Source organism: Malaclemys terrapin, chromosome 2, assembly GCF_027887155.1.
Source record: "Malaclemys terrapin pileata isolate rMalTer1 chromosome 2, rMalTer1.hap1, whole genome shotgun sequence".
In the NCBI taxonomy this organism is placed as follows: Eukaryota; Metazoa; Chordata; order Testudines; family Emydidae; genus Malaclemys; species Malaclemys terrapin.
In genome coordinates, this window is record NC_071506.1 from 20,731,865 (window position 1) to 20,751,036 (window position 19,172).

Here is a 19,172-nt window from a genome sequence, read left to right on the forward strand (position 1 = left end):
CGGAGCTCAGACTGTGGGGCCAAAAATTGCTGTGTAGATGTTCGGGCTTGGGCTGAAGCGTGGGCTCTGGGACCCTCCCCCCCACATGCAGCGTCCCAGAGCTCAGGCTCCAACTTAAGCCCAAACATGTACACACCAATTTTACAGCCCCACAGCCCGAGTCAGCTGACACAGGCTAGCCACGGGTATTTAATTGCTGGGTAGACTTACCCGCAGAGGCCTGATTAAGCTCACGGTTAAAATTTGGTCCAGGAAGTGCATTATTAGTGCAACTGAACCAAAAGTTGCTAGAGATTTTTTCCAACAGTGTTTCTCAAAGGTTTGGGGGTTTTATTTCAAAGTGCTGGAGTAAATCTAAGCAGACTCGAAGGTGAAAGGAAAAACGTTCGGCAATTCAGGACATCCTCCTCCCCATGTTTTAAAAACTAAAACTATAGTTTAACAATCACAAAACTGCATGTTTAGTTTAATGTGGCCTATACTCCAAGTATAATTTGGGTTAATAAAGGTCTAATGAAGTAACGCTTATAGCAACAGAAACAATGCATGCATGTATGAAACCTGTTATTATTACATGATATAGTCTTTGCAACTCAAGGTATGTAGGTATCCTATAATATTTTTATTGTTATTATACATAAGGTTAATGAACTGAAGAGGTTTACAAATAAGCCAATTCTTCTCACATAAAATATCAATGTGAACCCCCTTGGGAATTCCAAATACATAAAGTCTGAAATAAAAGATTTTGAATATAAGAAGTACAGTATGATTAAGGGCCAGAACCTGCGGTTAATAAAAGTGACTAATGATTTTGCATTCCCAAACATGAGATTCAGATGCTCAGCACTTTCTGAAAATCAGGCTCTCTTAAGAGGTCTTGTGCTGGGCATCCAAAAATAAGAGGCACCCCCAGATCACATTCCTTTGAAAATCTTGGCCACGGTGCCTCCTACCATGAGTAGCCCCAGCAACAACAGAGACATCTCACTGGGATGGCTCACAGTAGGAAACAGTGCACCCAGTAGCAAGCATTTTGCAGGCTTAGACCTAAATTGATATCTTTAGAATGCTTTGAAAATGAGCACACTACTGACAAAGGAGGTTACATTTTTCACATACATTTTATTTATAAAACGCAACATTTTAGAGGTTTAGGAAGAAAAACAAACAAGTTAAACTGGAATGCTTCACACTTGGCAGTTTAAGAAATGCTTTCAGTTATAGCTGACACCTTCAACTTTGCCTTCAAATGAAACACTTCAAATAACAATCAGTTACACAACCTGCTTACAATCAGCAGCTTATCTCACAAGACCTCCAATAACAAATTTTCTTTGTGGTAACAGTGTGTCCAGCTGACTTCTACGGCATTGATCGGGCTTGTTTATTCTGACTGTCAATCGCTCTTTTAAGTGCTTCATCTGGCACAAGATCTGATCTCTTAACATCTAAATGGCTACAGCCAATTTTAGGGCAGCTGTTAAAAAGAAAAATAAATAAATCAGAAGAATTATATTAGTCATCTGAATGTAGCATTTGCTGTTTTATATTTTATTCCCGCCCTCCCCTCAGAGTAACTTTGTCAGTGACTTGCTGCAGCTTTTCCTTGATGGATAATAAATCTCTGTTGGGAAAAAAAGTCTAATTATCTTAATAGGTGGGAGTTGATGTCTCAAGGGAATGAGTAATGAGATATAAAGACTTTCACCTGTTGATCACTGTCTTAAATCCAACGAGAGTTGCTAGTGTTACTAATAATACAGTTACTTACTGTAATAATTGTATATTGCTTTACATCTTCAAAGCACTGTATTCTCCCCCCTCCAATCTGTGGTGAATAAGTATTAGCCTTGTTATATAGATAGGGAAACAGATTAAAGAGGTTAAGTGACTTGCCCAGAGCCACAGAGTGACTCAGTGGAAGAGCTAGGGTTATGAAAAATGATGAGTCCTCACAAGAACGGAGGGGGAGAGGATTGTGTGTCATATTAGTGATCTCTAAAAGCAGAACAAATACAGAGTTTGATATTTAGCTGCAGGTAGTCAGGTAAAGTCAGATTACTTCTGCAGTGAAAGATATTCAGGGATGGGGTATCTTTTTCCATTGCTAGTGGAGCCAGATGTATATGGATAATGCCCACAGTTAAAACATTTGAGGACTCACTTTTTTTGGAACCTAGTTTCTTTTTGGGAAGGAATTTTGTCTAGGACTTGGAATATAGAGTCAGCTCTCATCCCTTCTATTCCAGGCTTTGTCACTGGCTTGCTGTGTCTGCCTTGGGCAAATCACTTAATCATGCTGTGCCTCAGTTTTTCAATCTACAAACTGGTTAGAATAATAATTATCTGTCTGATAGACGTGTTGCAAGGCTTAATTAAGATTTGTCAAGTGCCTTGAAAGTCTCATATAAAACACTTCCTGTAAGTATTAGCACTACTGTGACCAGTGCATGAAATTTTCCCAGGCTGTGGAAGGCACTTTGCAAGGTGTTAGGAAAGCCACCCAGCAGTATGCAACAGTCCCTTAAGCTGCAGTGGAGCTGAGCTGCATAGCAGGTTTCTTTGTGGGAGCACAGAAGGTGGAGGCTGCGGGCAGGCCAGGTGAAATGGCTGAGAGACAGCCAATGGTCTGTGAAGTACACCCATCAACTCCACAGGCCTTGAGGAAAGAAGAGCATGCAGCTTGCTGTAGCCAGTACTACATTGCTTTGCCTACAGCAGTGGCTGTAGCTCTAGGATGAGGATGGGGAGAGGATTCCGTTCCTCACCCTGTTTCCCTCAGCTACTTATTGATCTCCCTGACAAAGTGCATTAACTTGGGCTTTGCCCGACAGATCAGGTTTTGCCTTTAAACCACGTTAGGAATGTTTGCTCCCACTGGAACACCGCTGTGAAGAATGCAATCATGTAGCAGCACCATAGAAAATGGTTTACTCCACCTGGGAGCTTGAGAAAGTAGGACTGAATGGTTTCTAGTATCAGAGGGGTAGCCGTGTTAGTCTGAATCTGTAAAAAGCAACGGAGGGTCCTGTGGCACCTTTGAGACTAACAGAAGTATTGGGAGCATAAGACAGAGACCAACACCTACAAGATCTTCACCAAGCATTCTCAAAACTACGATACCCACACAAGGAAATAAAGAAACAAATCAACAGAGCCAGACGTGTACCCAGAAGCCTCCTGCTACAAGACAGGCCCAGAAGAGAAACCAACAGAACTCCACTGGCCATCACCTACAGTCCTCAGCTTAAACCTCTCCAACGCAACATCAGTGATCTACAACCCATCCTGGACAATGATCCCTCACTTTCACAGACCTTGGGAGGCAGGCCAGTCCTCGCCCACAGACAACCTGCCAACCTTAAGCATATTCTCACCAGCAACCACGCACCGCACCATAACAACTCTAACGCAGGAACCAACCCATGCAACAAACCTTGATGCCAACTCTGCCCACATATCTACACCAGCAACACCATCGCAGGACCTAACCAGATCAGCTACAACATCACCGGCTCATTCACCTGCACGTCCACCAATGTTATATATGCCAGCAATGCCCCTCTGCTATGTACATTGGCCAAACTGGTCAGTCACTACGCAAGAGGATAAATGGACACAAGTCAGATATCAGGAATGGCAATATACAAAAACCTGTAGGAGAACACTTCAACCTCCCTGGCCACACAATAGCCGATGTAAAGGTAGCCATCTTACAGCAAAAAAACTTCAAGACCAGACTCCAAAGAGAAACTGCTGAGCTCCAGTTCATTTGCAAATTTGACACTATCAGATCAGGATTAAACAAAGACTGTGAATGGCTATCCAACTACAGAAGCAGTTTCTCCTCCCTTGGTGTTCACACCTCAACTGCTAGCAGAGCACCTCACCCTCCCTGATTGAACTAACCTCGTTATCTCCATACTGATTTATACCTGCCTCTGGAGATTTCTATTACTTGCATCTGAAGAAGTGAGGTTCTTACCAATGGAAGCTTATGCTCCCAATCCTTCTGTTAGTCTCAAAGGTGCCACAGGACCCTCTGTTGCTTTTGAATGTTTCTATAGACCTACCAGGTTGTGGCATTTCAAAAGCCGATTCTGTATTTCCAGAACAAATGTTAATTACACAGCAATTCAGCTCATTTTAACAGACAGATATACGCAGAACTTAGAGTTACATGTAGCATAGAAAGCACGCTTATTAAGTTTGCGGATGATACCAAACTGGGAGGGATTGCAACTACTTTGGAGGACAGGGTCATAATTCAAAATGATCTGGACAAATTGGAGAAATGGTCTGAGTTAAACAGGATGAAGTTTAACAAAGACAAATGCAAAGTGCTCCACTTAGGAAGGAAAAATCAATTTCACACATACAGAATGGGAAAAGACTGTCTAGGTAGGAGTACGGCAGAAAGGGATCTAGGGGTTATAGTGGACCACAAGCTAAATATGAGTCAACAGTGTGATGCTGTTGCAAAAAAAGCAAACATGATTCTGGGATGTATTAACAGGTGTGTTGTGAGCAAGACACGAGAAGTCATTCTTCCGCTCTACTCTGCTCTGGTTAGGCCTCAGCTGGAGTATTGTGTCCAGTTCTGGGCGCCGCATTTTAAAAAAGATGTGGAGAAATTGGAAAGGGTCCAAAGAAGAGCAACAAGAATGATTAAAGGTCTTGAGAACATGACCTATGAAGGAAGGCTGAAAGAATTGGGTTTGTTTAGTTTGGAAAAGAGAAGACTGAGAGGGGACATGATAGCAGTTTACAGGTATCTAAAAGGGTGTCATGAGGAGGAGGGAGAGAACTTGTTCACCTTAGCCTCTAAGGATAGAACCAGAAACAATGGGTTTAAACTGCAGCAAGGGAGGTCTAGGTTGGACATTAGGAAAAAGTTCCTAACTGTCAGGGTGGTTAAACACTGGAACAAATTGCCTGGGGAGGTTGTGGAATCTCCGTCTCTGGAGATATTTAAGAGTAGGTTAGATAAATGTCTATCAGGGATGGTCTAGACAGTATTTGGTCCTGCCATGCGGGCAGGGGACTGGACTCGATGACCTCTCGAGGTCCCTTCCAGTCCTATAATCTATGAATCTATGAATCTATGCCTAACTGACCTTTCTAAATGTAATTAGAGCAAACCCCTGTTATTGCTGTCATGTGCACGTCTAACATACCATATGATTACATCAAAAATACCCCTACATTAAACAATGTTAAGGTTGCAGGTCCAGCACTCAAAAGTTTGTTAATTAATGTAGCATTTCCTATCAGGAATTTATCCCTAGGAAATATCAAAGGGACCATTCACTGTGGGTAGGCGCTGAGATTTCTCAATTCAGACAGCTGTTTCTGGGTCCTGATCTGAAGTCACACCAAGAGGTAGGTAATAATGTAAATACAAAGGTCCCGTGTTTTCAGTATTTACAAGTCAAACATTTTATTGTGAAATCTGGACATGAGGAGACTCTCGAGACCTTTAACCACATTTGAGGAGTTGACCCAGGAGAAAGCTGGAAACAAAAGGTTTAAATTTATAAGATATACACAATTTTGATTGAAAAAGCTGTTGAGGGATTTGGACAAAGAAACTGACCTTGATGATTAGGGCTCTCTATGGGAAAGGGGATATACATCTTCAATTTGTGGAGCTCAAAGAAAAATGTATAAATTACTGTATAGATAGCATTTGACTCTAGTTAAGATCCATCATATTTTTGCTAGTAAGGAAGCATTCCATTGGAGGGTTGGCTGGAAAAGGGGAACATACTTGATCATGTGGTAGTGGTGTCCAGAAATTAGTTGTTTTTTTAGAAGAAATTATTAAAGAGATTCATCTTATGACAAAATGCTGGCTTCCAAGAGATCCCCTGATCTGCTTACTTAATGCTTCAGCAAAGGATCTGCATTTTAAACAGCAATACAAATAAATTAATGTATTGTTCTAACAGCTAGACTCTGTATTGCACAGTATTGGAAAAATGTGACCCATCTCCTATGGAACGGGGTACAATAAAATATGGACTGTTCTTGTAATGGAAAAGCTTTCATACCAAATACATACACAAGAAGTGCCAAAAAGAAGATAGGTATTCAGAAATTTGGTCACTCTTTCTAGTGTACTCAGAGGAAGAGGGCTCCCTAGCCGGCAAGCCAGAATCTGTAGCCATGTTCTTTAAATAGTAATCTGATACTGAATAAGTAAGGTACAATGTAGTATGTTAACGTTTTATTTTAACTTTGCCTTAACAAAAAGTTCAAAAAGTTAGGAAATGCCAGAAGTGCAATTTGAATTCTGGCATTTTCTAAATTTTAAGTGCTTGACTTGGCAACCTTAATATAGGGATGTGTGTTTCCATGTAATTTCCTTAGTTTCTTAAAAAGTAAGCGGAAAAAACAGATTCTATCATGTGGAAGCATACTGACTCCCATGTGGGTCATCAGCAAGATTAGAACCTTTAGATTCACAGCAACAACCTCTGTGACTTGAGCTATCTGAGTAGCAGGGCTGTTATTGTCCATGTGGACCATCCTCTGGAGGAGGAAGAGACTCATTTTGCTAGTGGATTTCACTGCTGATTACTGACAGCAGAGGAACGTTGAGACTTGGTACTACTTTGTTCAACTCCAGGTTCTGGAGAGGAGTGTGTCTAGTGGTTATAGGCCGTTCTGCCCTTGTCCCCACAGTCTGTTTCCTTTTGCTCCCACCCTTTGGCTCCTGTTGCTACCTCTTTTGGCTCCTTTCCACCTCCCAACTGCTGTCCCACTTTGTCCTATCTCCCAACCCAGCTTCTGTGCCTCTGCCTCCCTGTCCCCTCTGACTCCTATTGTTCCCAGAGCGCCTATCTCCCTTCACTCATTTGCATTCTAGTCAGATTGCTTTCTCCCTGTTATCCATTTGAGTGGCTAGCACAACAGCAACTTTCCTGAAGTCAGGAAGAACAATTTCAGGGAAAGTCCTACTCAGCTTTTGCAGTTTTGTGATGGTGCATGCACAGTCACTGTGGGGATGGGGCACGAGCAGCCAGTCATCGCACGGGAGCTGTGTGCAGCTTACATATGTTCAGTGCAGATAGAATCTTTGGAGAATAATACCATCAACCTCTTACAAACCTCTCCTGAGCATGTGCAAAACTGCAAATTTTTCAGAGGCTTATAACCTGGCCAAACATGCTGCTTGGTGAAAATCAGTCTCTTTCCGACACCACGGTGACCCCACTGCCAAATATCATGGCCCTGCTTCTCACCATAAGACAGAGAATATATGTTTTCAACATAGGCAAACTCACCCATATTTTCCCTGATCTCATTCTCAAATGGCTGAAACCTTTTTGCTGAAATTAAACAACAATAATAACAGCACCAGAATCCACCTGAGCTAGACACCCAGCATGGAAAAATATATGCCCTAAATTTAACAAAGTTATAAGCAGCTGAAAATAGGGTCTTTTTATGGAACGTGTCAAGCAACCTTAACCATAGGCAGGACTACCAGCATTATCTATGGTAAAAAGTGTTTTCCTGAATTATGGAAGGGACTGTACAGCTTATTTTTCTGGCTGAACAGTCTTCCCTTCATCTAGGGGTTTATAATTGCCTGTATTAGTTCCTTTTTCTTATTGTAGTACCATATATCAGCTATAAAAGCACTATCTTTTCCCTTCCATTTGCAAAGGAGTTCTATTATTTTTTACACCAACTTTGACAGTTTTAAAAAACACACGGTAAGAAAAAAAATGAACTAGCAACTTTAAGATGTTAAAATTTCTCTGTATTGTTAAGGACTGTACTAGATCTCTGTTATTTTGTTGGGAATGGCTGTTACTTCCCCATACGCTTGCTGAATGTTTCCTTAAATATATATATATATTTTTAAATAAAAACAAGAGGTATCCTCCATGTGCACAGTATTAATGAGGAGACTGATTTGGGGCAGACATTTAAATATTACTTCCTTCAGCCTTGCCAACACAAATAAATTTCATAGAACAAGTGGAATATGATTCCCCATACACAGCAAGCCAAGTATTTCCGCCCCCCACCCCACATTTTTGCTAACTTACCATGCCTTTTTCTTTTGATTTTCTCGACGCTGTATAATTTTTAGAATGGCTTCTTCTTCATAGGTATGGCCACAGACTTTATTTCGAACTGGCTTCTGCATTTCCATCTGCAATCAATATGACTGTACTTAACAGAACTAATGATGACCTTGAAAACATTCTCAGATCTGCCGTGGGATGTTGCTAACAGCCCCAGTTAGAGATGACTGGTAAATGGAAATCAACTACATGGGAAAAAAAACCTAATTTTTTGGGGGGGGAGGGAGGGGAATCATCCCAAGACAGGACAAAAAACACAATATTTTTGGTGGTAACGGATTTCCAGAAAAATTCAGCATTGGAAGAATCAACGTGGAATTTTTTGGATTGCTCGTTACTGTCTTGAAGGCTTGTGTCAGTTTCATTTTCTGTCTGAAAATGAAATTGGCAAGGACCTTCTGGATGGGCAGCTGTCATTTTGATTTTCCCAATGGAAAATTTTGGATTTTGCAAAAAGAGCATTTTTCAAACAGAAAATCATTCTGACAGAAAATCCCCAACTATCTTGCGCCCCTGTATAGAATACAGTTTGTAGGTATCACCCTTCTTTCTCTCTAGCTATTATTACAATCAACTTTGACTTTCACAACTATCCAGGCCCCCATATGTTAGGAAGGTATTATCTTGTGGCAGAAAGTACTGTCCCCTGGCAACAAAATATAATTAAACTCCAAGCCCCACACATGAGAGTCTCTTGCTTAAAGCGGCAGGAAGTCTCTGTGGTCCATATGCTGTACTACTCAAATTACAGGATCAGACCCCACGTGGTAAACTGCATTATTCCTGCGAGGTTTTATTTCAGCAACATGACCATTGTCTGGTTTCTAAAAATCAATATACATATATAGCTAACAAGTATGTTATATAGGTAGGAATGTGAATAGGATTATAATGGCTATGAAGTTGCAGTGAAGTAATTGAAGACGGGAAATATTTATCTACTACAGTAATAGTAATAGCATACCTGTGTGATAGGACAAATAAAGTTCATCTGACTTTGAGTCACTGCTATATCTTCATCTATTTGTTCAATGGACTCATTTGCATCAGTATCTGACCGGGGACCAACTACAATGAGAAAAGACAAATTATTGATTTTCATCCAGCTTTTAATATCCAGTCACCATTAAAAAAAATCAGCATGTGTCAGTTACAGTGGTAATTGAGATGCCACAGTTTCCCCCTAAATAGGAAACAATTGTAATAACTGTGGGGTATCTGCTAGGAAATGTTGATTTTTAAATGGTGACCACTACAGACATGATTTTTATAGAATACCAAGAGAGGGAAATGGAAGCCTGATTCAGCAAAATCCTACATGGTGGTGGGATTTGTTACTTCTATTAAAATATCTATGCATTTACCAAATCAGAAACACAAATTCTGTTCTTGCCCCAAAGTAAATCCAGAATAACACTGCTGACTTTAGTGGAGATCTGCTGGTTTTCACTGGTGTAAATGAAAGTAGAATATGGTCTAGGTTTTTTCCCATGAGCCAAAACAATCCTTACAAAACTATTAAAAAAAAACCACCAACCATTTTATTTAACCCTGTATCAGTGACAAAGAACCTCTATTAAGGTATGTGAAGAAGAGCCCATTTTCAAAGTTCAATCTGAACAGCTACCATATGTACTTGCACATAAGCTGACTTGTGTCTAGGCAGGCCCTTTTATTTGCCATGTATAGTCCCTGACCCACATATGAGATGAGCAGACCTATAAAACAAACAAACAAACAAACAAAAAATCACATCCTTGCAGCAGTGCCAGAGGAGAGGGGAAGCACCACCATCCTCCCATTTTTTAGTCACTTGGGGGTTTTAGTGACCCTGTGGCCCACGCAGCATGCACCTCTGGTGTCACTACTTTCCCAAGTGGTACCAGAGGACATCTGTTCTCAGGCAGCATCCACCCTTCATAGAGCCCAGGCTGTAGTCCAGATAGTTAACCATAGGAGCAGGCTGGGTATAGAACTCCTGCTGTTGCTGCAGGTGGTGGTGGCCCCTTTCATCATTCCACCTCTTGCTACTGGTTATATTTTGTTTTTATACATTTCCTTCTTCCTCTTTCCCTGCCCAAATCTCCCACCTCCCTCCCCCTTCTAACAGCCAATCCACAAAGAAGTGTCAAAATGGCTGTGGGATGATTCCGATGTGAGTATGCCAGCCATCAGGCTAGTAACCAGGACAGGTCTATTTTTGGAGAACATCTTTGTTAAGAAGGCCTCACTCACTTAAATCCTGGAAAAGCAGCAAACAAGATTGAGACGTACCAACAAAACAGATTGGTGAGTTTTATTTGCAAAACAGGCCCTTCAATAGAACCATTGGCAAGTCTGAAGAAAAAAAGACTGAAGGGGACACAATTTAGTTGTCTGTAAATACAGAAACAGGTACTATAAAGAAAGCAAGGACCAATTATCTGCATTATGCACCATTTTATGGGCCTTTTTTCTTAATCTCCTCTTGGAAATGCACACATGTAATCTTCAATGTATCATAAATACACTGAATTTCGTGTGAAATACAAACCGTCTTATGAAAACCAGTAGAAAAAAATCCAAGGTTTTTGCCATACAAAACAACATGGAAATTATGACTTAGGTTTCAAAGGAAACAGGCTGCTCTAGGAGTATCTAGAACTCCACCAACCGCAGGCTGCAATATGGAATGCTTTCTCTGAATACCATATGAATTCTTTTCTTACAAGCAAGGCCAATAAAGCACAAGGGGTACAGCTTTTCCATAAATTTACAGAATCTTTAAATATTGGCACTTTGTAGCTTTGATATTTCCTGCTGAAAACATCTGGAGAGTTACACTTTTGTAGGCTGCATTTTGTTCCAGTTCAGGAGCCTAGTACATGTTCCAGTGCTTTATGTCTGAAAGAATGTGGCAGCTACAGATAAGTTCTAGGCTAAATGACTGAGGTGGTCTACATCTGTTACCAATGCTGGTGATGTTTGGACACCAAAGTAGTAGGGTAAGGCTCTAAAGCTTGAAATGTATAGATGCAATTTTAAACCAAACCGTTCTTTTAAATGTGGCACATATACAAACCTTTGGCCAATATTTTCAAATCTAGTTGTTTAAAGTTCGGCACTTAAGTAAAAGTGACACTGAGCACCTTTAACTGCCATTGATTTCAGTGAGATCGATGGGCGCTCATCAGTTTTGAAAGCCAGGCTGCTTGTATTTAGGAGCTAAATTTAGGCATCCAGGTTTGAAAATGCCAGCCTAAATTCCAGTGCTATAATTGGATCTGCAGTTTTTCATGGATTCAGGTGTTTTAAACCTTGCTCCTACTTTGAGCCTGACCTAACATAACAAGTGGGGTTCCACAGGGGTCTGTTTTGGGACTGGCTCTGTTCAATATCTTCATTAACGACTTAGATATTGGCATAGAAAGTACGCTTATTAGGTTTGCGGATGATACCAAACTGGGAGGGATTGCAACTGCTTTGGAGGACAGGGTCATAATTCAAAATCATCTGGACAAATTGGAGAAATGGTCTGAGGTAAACAGGATGAAGTTTAACAAAGACAAATGCAAAGTGCTCCACTTAGGAAGGAACAATCAGTTTCACACATACAGAATGGGAAGAGACTGTCTAGGAAGGAGTACAGCAGAAAGGGATCTAGGGGTTATAGTGGACCACAAGCTAAATATGAGTCAAGAGTGTGATGCTGTTGCAAAAAAAGCAAACGTGATTCTGGGATGTATTAACAGGTGTGTTGTGAGCAAGACACGAGAAGTCATTCTTCCACTCTACTCTGCGCTGGTTAGGCCTCAGCTGGAGTATTGTGTCCAGTTCTGGGCACCGCATTTTAAAAAAGATGTGGAGAAATTGGAAAGGGTCCAGAGAAGAGCAACAAGAATGATTAAAGGTCTTGAGAACATGACCTATGAAGGAAGGCTGAAAGAATTGGGTTTGTTTAGTTTGGAAAAGAGAAGACTGAGATGATAGCAGTTTTCAGGTATCTAAAAGGGTGTCATAAGGAGGAGGGAGAAAACTTGTTCACCTTAGCCTCTAAGGATAGAACAAGAAGCAATGGGTTTAAACTGCAGCAAGGGAGGTCTAGGTTGGACATTAGGAAAAAGTTCCTAACTGTCAGGGTGGTTAAACACTGGAATAAATTGCCTAGGGAGGTTGTGGAATCTCCATCTCTGGAGATATTTAAGAGTAGGTTAGATAAATGTCTATCAGGGATGGTCTAGACAGTATTTGGTCCTGCCATGCGGGCAGGGGACTGGATTCGATGACCTCTCGAGGTCCCTTCCAGTCCTAGAATCTATGAATCTAAGTTCTTTTGGGCTTAGAATCATAGAATATCAGGGTTGGAAGGGACTTCAGGAGGTCATCTAGTCCAACCCCCTGCTCAAAGCAGGACCAATCCCCAGGCAGATTTTTGCCCCAGATCCCTAAATGGCCCCCTCAAGGATTGAGCACACAACCTTGGGTTTAGCAGGCCAATGCTCAAACCACTGAGCTATCCCTCCCCCTGAACTTGGACTGTCCCTTTATTAAGTTTTTATGGTACCTAGCACAACAGGGCGCAGGCCTCTAAGTGCTATTGCAATACAAATAATGATAATAAAGAACTATTTATAATAGTTTCTGGAGGTGTATCTCCCCACATGCAATTAATATTATTAAGAGATATTGTAAGAGTGGGGGTAAGTAAACAGCACCTAAAAAACCCCACAACCAATAGAAATTTAGCATATTTTGGATAAACCACCCACAGATTTGTTGCCGCTGCTTGATGCTTTGGATTATGGAGCTGGAGAGGGAAAGTACAGTTTTTCCAGTTACAGTATGCCCTGTAGAGATTACATAGGAGAATAGGCACATAAGTCTTTGTGGTCTCAGTCACACACACACTTTGAATTAATACCACGCCCTAAGGCAGACGTTTTAAACTACAGACCTAATCCTGCAAATTCTTACTAACATGAACCCTTTCTTTCACATCAAGGGATTCCTCATGTTACTAAGTGCAATGTGAATAAAGGTTTGTAAGATCAAGGCCTATGCTAATAAATTTGAGTTTTCTATGTGAAGAAGGAATAAAAATGCTGGGCCATGCATACTTCAGTTAACCATATTACATTTTTTCCTCATGAATTAGTACTGCACGAATAAAATACTGATTGTTCTAATAGATGCAGCTGTGTGTTCCACATAGGTGTGTGCGTACATGGTGCACTGGAGCCAGAGAAATTTGCCTAGTACTACCCGTAGAGGGACGACACTTGTTCCTAATGGCCATAGCCCCTCCCCTGGCTACATGAGCAGCACTTCCCAACCCTCCTTCAGTTCGTCTTACTGCCTGTGCCTGGAGTTGGAGCTCTGCGTAGTCTCAGCCTCACAACTGGTTCAGTTTTTTCTCTTGTGTATAGTTAGTAGTACCCTTAGGGTTAGCTAGAGTAGTGTAAGTTTAGTAGTTTGTTTCCCTCAATGATGCCCTCACCGGGATTTAAACGTGGTCCTTTGTGTGGGGAGTGATCCCCAACAGCAATCCCCACACATGGTACTTGTTCTGTCTCGGCAAGGCCCACGTCAAGGAGCGTTATGCGATGTGCAGATTGTTTAAGAAATGGACTCAAGTGGCTTGAGACTTACACCTGAAGCGGCCGGCACCTGCTCAAACTGGCCATGTGGCCTGCTTCGGTGCCGAGAACCTCATCGGGTTGGAGATCGTCCTTGGGTTCCAAGAGCACAGCCGCTTCAGATTCCAGAGCGGGCGCCTCTCCGAAGAAACGGCGGAGCCATTTGCCAGATTGGGTGCTGGTGCCTGGGACGGCACGGGTATTTCTAACTCTCCCCCGGTACCTAGTAGGGAGGTTAGAAAACCTCCATGGTTGACTCTAGTTCCAGCCTCGAGGCATACATTGAGTTCTGTATCGATGAGGGAGATGCCAGTACTGAGTGTTTCCACATTGGTGGCGTGCCAGGCAGCTACAGACTTCCTCTACCTTTTGGTCCCAACCTCTCCTTTGGACCAGGACTTTGCCAGGGCTGCGTCAACTATAGCCCCTTTGACTGAATGAGCTGGTGAACACTCCGGTCAGTTGGCACTGCACCCCAATGTTTCCCTTCCACAGGTTGCGGATGTAGGGCTGGTACCGGGAACCTACTCGGCACCACTACAGTCAGAACCACAAATGCTTCCGTGGCGGCTTTTGCCACCCTTGATGTCAGTACCATCAGACACCCCTGTACTGCTATTCACTTCAGGACCGAGACAGATTCTGGCACCGGCATGCTCACTACCGACGGTACCACTTCCTGCCTTGTTCTGGGCGACGGACAACTCAGACCACCTGCTCGCTCCTTCTGGTCTTGCTCCACCCTTATCTTCGGGATCCCGAGGCTCCTCTGCATCTCAGTCGGGGTTGTCATTATCCTGTTCTCCATCATCCGACCAGCACTGAGGGCTGCTGATGGACTGTTACAGATACCGGATTGGCGTGTGTCTCATGGTTGGGACAGAGGTCCCTAGCCCAGCACTTTCTAGCCACCAATGCCTTATCCATGACAGTGGGCTCCATGGAGTCTGTGGAATGCTCCTAAGTTGTGACAGTCCTGCTCTTCATCTCGCTCAAAGGTGAGATAACTGGCCAGGTCTGCGGTGGTACCGTCTATCTGTTACAGGCCCAGGCACAGGCGGTCATTCTCCCTGCGGAGCCTCCATAGTCAGCCCGTCCAGACCCATCAACCCTGGACCAGGATTCAGCTTTGGCTCAGTTAAAAGCCTCGTCTTCATCTCCGGACAATGCTGTGCAGCCTGGCTCATTCTCTCCTTTGGTACTGGAGGATTTTAAGGCATACCAAGACCTTTTGCGGCATGTAGCTTCTTCCCTTGGGAATACCCACAAATTGGTGGACATTTTACAGCTATCTTCCCCTGGGAGAGTCATCCTCCCTATCACAATGCGCTCCTTGAACCGGTCGAAGCCTCTGGAGCACACTTCCTTCACACTGTGCGGCTAAGCACATGGAGAAGCGCTATTTTGTTCCCATGCAGGGATTTGAGGGGTTTTACTCCCATCTGATCCCGAATCCCCTAGTCGTAACTGTGAATGATAGAGTCCAGCAGAAATGTTTAAGTCCAGCCCAAGGATAGGGACCTCATGGTCAGCAAGTTTTACACCTCCTCTGATGTGAACTGCTAACAGTTGTACAGATGTGAACTTCTAACCAACAAGTCTTGCTATCCAAGTACAATATTGTTAATTGGACAGCTATGTCAAAGTTTGCAGACCAGCTGCCCGAGGCCTCGTGGGAGGAATTTTCGGCATTTGTCCCTGAAGGCTGCTTGTTAGCTAAGACGTCCTTGCAGTCTGCGCTTGATATCGACACCTCGATCAGTGTGGTGGCCTCTGTGGTCACCAAGGGGAGAGCATCCTTGCTCCAGAATTTGGATAGTGTACCAATGTCCAGCAAGCCATTGAGTATTTGCTCTTCAATGCTGCACTCCTTCAAGGGCTCAAGGGCTACCCTGCGGTCGGTGGGGACGTAAATGCCAGCAGCGCAGAAGCGCCACTATAGCATCCAGCAGCAGCACCATCGTCTGTAGTGCACGTTTGGCCAGCCTTTCCTTCCTCCGAGGCAATGGGGCTGCCCCAGAAAGACTGATCGATCCTACAGGAGAAAGCAGGCGGGCTTGGGGTTCAGCCAATCTATGCACCCTCCCCCAGCGCCTTTCAAGTACCCATTTTGACTCCTTGGTCCACAGCACTGTTCCAGTCGTTGCTCCTCTCTCTCATCCCCCTGCTTTGGGAACAGGCTGGCCTAATTTCACAATGCTTGGGTCTCAATCACTACAGACAGCTGGATCCTAAGCATGGTCAGATCATGTTATGCCATCCGGTTCCTCTCTCCCCCCCACCCCCATTCCTCTTCAGGGACCCCTCTCATGAGATACTGCTTTGGGAGTGGAGGAGGCGGTTCCGCCAGAACACCGGTCATGACTTCTATTCCTGGTACCCAAATCCAAGTGAGGTAAGATTCATCCTTGACCTTCACAGCCTCAATAAATATATCAGGTACATGAAGTTCCAAATCCTCACTCTCGACTATCCTCCCCATGTTGTCTCAGAATGACTGGTTTGCTGCTCTGGACCTTCAGCAGCATCTCCATACCTTAGATGTCAGGCAACGTCAGGCCTTTTATCTGGACAGGACTAAACCGTTTCATGCTTTGCGTCGTTTGTTCGTGTCATATGCACACTGCACGCAGGGTCAAACGGTCTCTCTGCAGATGATCTCCAAATGGAGAACATCCTGCATCAAGATGGCATATGAAATAGCTTCAGCTGCACCCCCTCAGCAGGCCCTGACCTCATTCTACGAGGGTGCAAGCCACATCCATAGTGACGTTTCCATATTGGACATCTGCAGGGCTGCTATATGGTCGCCAATACATATGTTCCTGAACCATTATGCCATAACTCCATCTTCCATGGCAGATGCAAGCTTCGGTAGAACGGTCCTGCAGTCCTTGTTTATGTAGACTCCAAGCCCTGCCTCTTGGGGGGTACTGCTTGTGAGTCACCTAAGTGGAAGACACAGCTGCACCTACTCAGGTACAGTAGGAAGGAACTGAAGGAGGGACAGGGCGGTGTTGCAATATGTAGCTGGGGGGAGGAAGAGGGTATTGCCAGGAGGTCCGAGTGCCATCCCTCCATGGGTACAGCTAGGCAAATTTCTCTGGCTCTGATGTGCTGGGCATGCACACACACTTAAGTGGAATACTTGTCAGCATCACATCTCAAAGAGCCATTGTTACAGCAAGTAATCATTTCATCTAATCTTTGCCTATTGTTGCTGAACTTCAAATGTTGACAGAAGCAACTAAAACATATACATATATTTTACTTTTTGTGCTTTAAGTTATTGCATTTAAGAATCTTTCTGAGGTTAAACTTTTTCACATCCTGGTTCTCATCACTACTAAAATCTGTTAGGAGTCTCTCATTTGTAATACACATAATACCTTGTTATCGTCAGCTAATTAGTGCCCACTATTGTATTAAAGATGTGTTCCCATCACACCCTAAGGTAACTGTTTTTGGTAACATGCTATAATGAATTTTGCCACCGCACATCTGTTTTTGATTTACTCAATTTTCATTCAAAGCTGACATTTTATATTTCAATTTCTCATTTTATCTCAGGATCAAGCAGTAGTTAGCAAATATTAGCCAACTAAGCTTTACACAACTTTATTGAGAGGTGGGAAAGTGTTATAGTAATTTTTACACATGGGGAAACTGAGGCACAGAACCTTGGGCATATCAGTTAACATCTATATTAGGCATAGATAGTACCCAAGGGCAGAAAAAACACCCCAATGTCTGCCCTAACATTGGATCAGATTGTTAATAAATAGAATTAGATATTGTCAAAAGTTACTTTTTCACAGTACAGACCATTTTCTCTCTCTCTCTCTCTCTCTCTCTCACACACACACACACACACACACACACACACACACACAGAGTTTTCAATATCAATTATTTACCCTTTGCCCCTACCCTTATTATTCACATATTCCACCTATTCTGAGAAGGTACAACAGAAGAGCGCTGCAGTAATGTCTCATAAGACTTCATTATTTTGACACATTACAAAACATTTACTAGGAAATTAGTGCTCACATATCACAGAGATGCATGCTCTAGAAAACCCTAATTTAGACAGACACCAAAATAAATCACATTCATCAAATCAAGTAGCAAGCATATAGTTTGTGGTGCAATATCCTTGTTTATTTTTTGTGTTTGTTCACTTATATGCTAATTTGTAAAATTCAGTAATTTCCAACGAGTCTATCCCAGTCATTAGCATAAATTACATCATGTAATATAAATGCATAAAAGTGTGTATTTTTTTTTAAAAGTACAAGCAGGGTTAGATTAAGACATAGGCACACAGGTCTATGCCAGGGGCCGCAGTCATACGAGTACATCAGAATCCATGCTTAAAAAGCAGCACCCCAAAAAAAGAAAAAAAACAAACAGCAAGTTTCTAGCCTTTATGGTTGTGAAGGGAACTTAAAAATGTGACCCAAGTGTAACCAATGGAGTGATGACTGCCTTTACAGGTAGAGTGAAACAATAGCTCTAGAGGTGTGACCTGCAATGGTTATCTCAATGGGATGTTAACTCTACTGCTGCCCAAATAGAAAGGGCTGCGCACAGCAGGAGGAAGAGAGAGCGGTGTGCCAGTTCCCCACCTAAGCAGATGCACCCTAACTGTGGGACTACATAATTGAGGGCCCCTTGCAGCCACTTCTGCCTCTCCAAGAGGAAAGGGGCACCTGCTCATTCTCCTAGGGGGAAAAGGTCCCCCATGCTGCTGCCCAATTCTGTCAGAGGGGATTTTCCTGCTGCTGCTCCTGTCAGTCTTGGGAGGTTGGCCCTGCTCCCAGGAGGACAGAGGGTCCCTTACCATCACCCCTGCTTTCAACAGTGGAAAGGAGGTTTCCCCTGCTATTGCCTGGGGGTGATGCCATGAGAGGACCTATGCCACTGCGTGCCTTGGTCCCCAGTTAGCCTTAATCCAGCCCTAGGTACAATTTGTGGCGAAGTTTACAATGCTCTTTGATTTCTCTTGCATCCTTTCCCCATCCCTGTCTATTCTGGCTCCCATCCTAGACGTCAATGGGTAAAATTAAGCGTATGTGCAAGTCTTTGCAGGATCTGGGCCTTAGGATGTAAGCTTTTTAGAGCAGGGACCTTCTCTGAGTACTTGGCTACAAAGGGCATAGTGCATGGGGTTCCCAAACTGTGGACCGCAGCACAGTCCGAGGTGGACAGTTGCCGGGGGCGGAGTTTGGGGGGGGCCATGAGCGGGGACACCAAGTGCTCTCTGCATCCAGATCAGTTTCCCCATATGGGCTGGGTAAGGGGAGGGCAGGAGAGCAGCTTCTGATGCCTCACAGCACAGCCCACATGGGGAAACTGACCTGGATGCCCAGAGTGCTTGGCATCACTGCTCAACCCCCCTTCCTCCCCCCAGGGACTGAGTGCATGGCTGGGTCCCGCAGCAGCAGCG

The 19,172-nt window shown here is 43.4% G+C and overlaps 1 protein-coding gene across 1 annotated transcript in view; it reads right to left on the reverse strand.

The window, feature by feature from the left end:
* Window positions 1–603: 603 nt before the first annotated feature.
* The window catches only part of NSMCE2 (NSE2 (MMS21) homolog, SMC5-SMC6 complex SUMO ligase), a 175,363-nt gene continuing 156,794 nt past the window's right edge, over window positions 604–19,172 (reverse strand). Inside the window, exons 5-7 of the mRNA XM_054017380.1 lie at window positions 9,070–9,173; window positions 8,067–8,173; window positions 604–1,480 (exon numbers count right to left, since the gene is read on the reverse strand). Of these exons, the coding sequence (XP_053873355.1) occupies window positions 1,366–1,480; window positions 8,067–8,173; window positions 9,070–9,173 (326 nt within the window). The 3' untranslated portion in view covers window positions 604–1,365. The remainder of the gene's footprint in view (window positions 1,481–8,066; window positions 8,174–9,069; window positions 9,174–19,172) is intronic.